Source organism: Cynara cardunculus, unplaced genomic scaffold, assembly GCF_001531365.2.
Source record: "Cynara cardunculus var. scolymus isolate 2C unplaced genomic scaffold, CcrdV1 Un_Scaffold_6599, whole genome shotgun sequence".
NCBI classification, from domain to species: Eukaryota; Viridiplantae; Streptophyta; class Magnoliopsida; order Asterales; family Asteraceae; genus Cynara; species Cynara cardunculus.
In genome coordinates this window covers 15,998-21,676 of record NW_020203057.1, presented here as the reverse complement: position 1 = coordinate 21,676, position 5,679 = coordinate 15,998, and the positions used below count along the sequence as shown (strand labels likewise).

Genomic DNA, 5,679 nt, shown 5'->3' with positions numbered 1-5,679 from the left:
ATTCAGTGATTACAAGCCTGACTACATATGTGTGAAGACTGCTCTAGCTTCAGCGAATGATGATGAGACCTCCAGGTCATTCCAGCATTCAGCAATCAAAGAAAGTTTGCTTAGCACGATTGTTGTTGTCTTTTCCTTATGCACACAAAGGACAAACCCATATCCTTGCAAAAGTTAGTACGGTACAGAGCCGATTAGTCGACTCTTTGTCCACCAACTTTAGGCAAGGATGTCTGCTCAAAAATAGTGTTTTTGTACTATTCACTGTAGCAAAGGACAAGCCTTCCTCTTAAGGCTTGACACGCACTCTAAACCTACCGTATTGCATTAAATGTTCATTTAATGCACTGGGTATAAATAGAAGTGTTTCTTCTCCATGAAGAGTGCGCGCATCTCTCTGCTATCTTTTTCTTACTTCAAGCATCTTCTAGCTTAAGTAAAAGATCTTCCTTTTAGCAGTCTCTTTTCTTGTAATTTCTAAAGATCTGTGTGTATCCAAAGATTGTTTAGATATGTTTTCTTTACCTTATCTTTCCGCAAATAGTCTTGTAAAATCTGTATTGATCTTCTCTATCAATATATATTTTAAATTAGAAAATATTGTGTTTGTATTCATCCCCCCCCCCCTTCTACAAACTGTTTCTATTCTTGTAGACCCTTATAGGACCAACAGTATATCACATACAAAAACTCTTAATTATTCTGATCACTTAATCATTTTGCAACAAATCCTTCAACATCTGCCAGAAAGCCCCTAATTTATGATTCAGGATGAATTATGGTGTATGTGACCAGTCTTGGAGGCTAGATATTTAGACAAACCACCTCGGGTATAACTGTCCCCGAATTTCTTCATTCGAACCCTAAATTTTTTATTTTTCTCCAAAACCACCTTTAAATTTTGAACCAAGCCTGTAAACATTAAACCTCTCTATAAAATATTTTTAACTGTTTCTCAAATGAAAATTTGTCTTTAATATATGCAACGGTTTTTCCATTTTCTACCACGGCTTTATATCTGTGTTTAAAATGAAAATGTCTCTAAAGGTACATATGATACTTTAGGAGAAAGCTTTTCATCAGATTTGCCAAAATTTTAGAAAATCATTTACAACTAAATTGTATATACGACTACATTTTCAGATTTACCAATTTTTTTTGAAGAACAAGATTGACAACATATGGAAAAATTCCAACCCAACACATGCATGTGGATGTACCCATCTTCATAAATAAAATGCTCGAAAGTAAATTACTAAAACACCCCTTAACACGAAACACTCATTTCATCATGCGAATGCAATAATTGATGAAACATATTTAACCCATTTATAAACAATGGCCACGGATGACAACATGCACATGCCCTTGTTTCCTTCCCCACCAGTATAATCCCATGCTTAATTATTTAATTAAACAATTCTTATTAAAATAATAATTTAAAAGATATCAAGAATCTTGGGTATCAGAAAATAAGTTTAATTATAACTAAATGGAATTAAAAATAAGAATAACATAATAAAAGAAAAAAATCATTATTAAACAATTCAACCCAACCCAAACTCATTGCTTATTCTGATTACAAATGTCCCATATCTATTTACTAGATATCAAACTTTAAACAAAAACAAAAAATCAGATTCATGTTTTTTGAAATATTGATGATTGATGAAGATCTTAGCTGTTCCTGCATTTCTCCATGGCTCTTGGTGCTGAAATTTAATTCAACAACATCTAAGAAATGTATTCAAAATGTACAAACATGCATAAATATGAAGTTTCTAATGTAATTACCGAGTCCGATCGCATCGGATCCTTTCATTATTCGAAGCCGTTTGCATGAATCAACAAACATTCTGCAAGAAATTAAACGAGCAGAAGTCATAAGGATACAAATGCATATACGATACTTGCTACTAAAATTCAATAGACTAACACAAGTTCATATGAGAACCATAAAAAATTTAAGGAGAACATTTATATTCATTGATTCTGCAATATATATCAAAATATGCCTTCGTTCCGTGAGTATATTCATCAACATTTACACTATATATGGAAGGTGTATATATATGCATTGATGGCTATAGAGATCAATATTCATTAATATATATACTACCTTATAAACCAGATTTATCAAAAGTTTTAAAAACATTTTTTAATACACAAAGTATATACATTTATGCACAAAGTCTTAAAAATCGTAAAAATAACTCATACTGCATTAATTACCACTACTTTATGCATTCAGTCTTAAAATCTATTAATCTACAATTAAAATATCATATAGTACAAGTTACCAATGCACATTATTACTTTTACTTTTCATGTTCTCAATATACTTTTGACACATTTCACTCATGTCTTCATCATCTCATACCTCTATGTTTTTTTTCCATCCCCCAATGTGATATTCAAACTGATATTCGCATGAGCTATTAAAAGTTCTCCCACTCATCTCTCATTCAATTGCTCTAGAACTCTCGGTCTCTCTCTCTCGATCTCTTAATTCTTTGCTCTTTGTGTAAATCGAAAACATTCGTGGAGCCGTTTAAATATGTGGATTTTAAATATATTAGATTTTAAACTACTATACAATTTTTTTCATCGATAGATTGTAATTGGAACCATAACTCTTATTTATTCAAATTATATTAATATATAAAAACCAAATGTAACTTATATCATCGTTAAATCTTCTCTAATAAAACCAGTGAAACATCAAAATCGTTAAAATTCACGGCTCCCGCTGCAGTGCGTAAGTACAAAACTAGTATATGTATCAATAATATATATATATATATATATATATATATATTCATATGGTTCTCAATTTTTTTACAATTGTCACATAAATTGGCCCCTCGATAGATTTTTGTCATTTTTACCAGTTATAAAGTCTTATTCGTAACATTTCAACAAGTTCTATTAGTGTTTCTTATCCAATTACCCTTCATATCTTACAAAAATGACCAAAAACATTTTAGGCATTTCAATTACATTATCCTTTACCCTGTCTAATGTCAAAATTGGGTTTTTAAGATGTCAAAAATTCCTAAACTTCGATTTTTTTCAAAAGCAGATGATTAATCATCTGCTCTGCTTCTCATGTTTCATGAATAGTTGGGACATTGAGGAATATCCAGAAAGGCATTTCGGGAATCAGTTTGATTCTATCTCTGTTCCTTCCGTTTGAAGAAAGATGGATCCTAATAAACCATTTTATACAACTTAATTTATAGGACAAAAAAAAAATAAAGCCTTCTATCTTATGGCATTACAATAAGTTTAATCATGTTTTTAAGCATCGTAAATATATAAAAATGTTATATTAGCTATTTTATATAGGAAACTATTTGAAAAAATGTCTTATAAAAACAAGTGGCTTATAAAAAGATGAGTTTATAGGACATTTTCTCAAAAGTGTCATATAAAATAACTAATACGACATTTTGTATTAAAATTGTTCTAAAAAACTAGCTAAGACGTGCAAAAACGTCTTACAAACTTATTAATAAACCCTTTAAATAGAACACTTTATATTTTGTTCCTATAAATTAAGTCTTATAAATCATTTTATTATGATACTTAGAAATTGGTGGCATACCGTAAACCCAATTTTCTGGTAGTGATCAACTAGGTTTTACATAACGTTACTAGCTTATCAACTACTTCTTTTTTCCCAATTGCCTCTTATACTTTTTAACTTAACTTTTTAACATTTCTTTTAGGTTATTACATTGTTATCTAATCAATCAACTCTTTTTTTTTATACCAAAAATGAATAAATTACGAGCCGATGACTAATTAACTCATAGAAATTTGCAGCTAATAATAGCAAATGGGAAGAGCTATGTGCATATCAAAAAGTTATATTGGTCAAAATAGTCATTCTTCTTATATAAATTGGTCTCTTAGTCATTCTTCTCCTCGATTTATCCAAATATCATTACCTTTACAAGTCAACCATCTGTCACTTGTCGATCTAACTAAAAGATAAAAAAAAAATCAAATTGTAGATTTGTCCGTTGCAATTACGAACATGACCGTTACAATTGTAAAACTGGGTAAATTATGATAATTTCTTTCTATCTTTTAATTGGATCCACATGGAAAGGATGTGAGATTTACGAATATAATGATATGTGGATAAATCAGAAAGTAAGTAAATGACTATTTTGTCCAATCATCCTGTAAATAAAACAATAGATGTATGTGGGTGTGGGTGTGGGTGTGGGTGTGGGTGTGGGTGGTAAAAAGGAAAGAGGAGTTGAAGATGCATACTGCCATGGGACATCACCGACAAGCATCCAATCACCGTCCTTATCTTCATAGCTCGGAACATATTCAGAACTGTTAAGCAGATCCATCAACCTGCTTTCCTTCATCAACTCTGTCATCATTCCTTGTCTCCCATCATTTCCTATAATATATATTAATTAAATCACATTATTAAACTAGTTAAATAGAATTTTGGATATACTCTCTTTAATATACCTTAATACTTCATTACGTAACTATGTATGGGAGTATAAGCTTTGATGTTATTTCGATATATATGAAAATTTTCAAACGATAATACTCTCATTTTAGATGAAAACGGAAGTCAATCACATGTGATATTAAATGAGAGATGTGAGCACACACTACCAAGTCCCCTCACATGTAACATGACATGTGATAAGGATTCTTGTGAAGGTATTCAAGTTTGAACTTCCACTTATATGCATACATATCGTGTGTGTATCTATATTATATTATAAAATATTTGACAAAAACTCTTAAAAACCAATTTTTATGCATTAAATACTGTTTATTGATGCATATTACTTAAAATTCAAGATTACAAGTAAATTGTGCGTAAGTACAATTGATTAAAGCTTCATGTTTGAATTCATGTATATAACTATAGATAAACATAATCAAATATATGATAAATATCTCATTTTAAATATAAAAAATCTAAAATATAAATAAAAAAATATATTATTAAACCAAAAATAAAAAAAAAATTAATTAAAGAAACTACACAAAAAAAAGGGGACATGTTAATTAGGTTGATACTAATATCAATATATATACTTTTCAAAATTTTATGATACCTTCATATTTATATTTTATTTAAAAATAAAAACATTATCGTTTTCTTAAAACCACATAAACCGTATTATAATATTGATTGAGATAAAAAAAATAAAACGAAACATTAAAATCGAGATACGTTTTGTTGCATTGCACGATTATTTTTCTAGTTTGATTATAATACATGATTTTGAAAAAAACTGATAAGACAATTTCTTGAAGGAGTGCCCAACTTTTTAGTTTATCAACTTATATTAAAATAAGTTGTTCCGACAAAAATTAGGCGATCAAATAAATTCTATTGTGAATTTTGCAATAAAGTAGGACATTAGAAATAAATCTGGTTACTAGTCGTTTCTTAAGTTATCATATAAAAAGATTAATATGATGATTCATTTCTTGGATACTTAATTTTAGTTTGCTCAATTTCATTAGGTCACATAATTTCACAACTTATTATTATATCATTGTATAGAACAAATACAATTATTAATTTTATAAACTATAAAATAAAAATTAAGTATTTTGGTAAGTCGTTCAATAATAATTAACACTCTTTTTATTGTAATTTGTGTGTAATGATATTATATATGACAT

The 5,679-nt window shown here is 29.0% G+C and overlaps 1 protein-coding gene across 1 annotated transcript in view; it reads right to left on the bottom strand.

The window, feature by feature from the left end:
• Window positions 1-1,517: 1,517 nt before the first annotated feature.
• LOC112504714 (auxin-responsive protein IAA7-like) overlaps window positions 1,518-5,679 on the bottom strand; it is a 5,889-nt gene continuing 1,727 nt past the window's right edge. The window contains exons 3-5 of the mRNA XM_025108653.1: window positions 4,285-4,423; window positions 1,795-1,856; window positions 1,518-1,712 (exon numbers count right to left, since the gene is read on the bottom strand). Of these exons, the coding sequence (XP_024964421.1) occupies window positions 1,678-1,712; window positions 1,795-1,856; window positions 4,285-4,423 (236 nt within the window). The 3' untranslated portion in view covers window positions 1,518-1,677. The remainder of the gene's footprint in view (window positions 1,713-1,794; window positions 1,857-4,284; window positions 4,424-5,679) is intronic.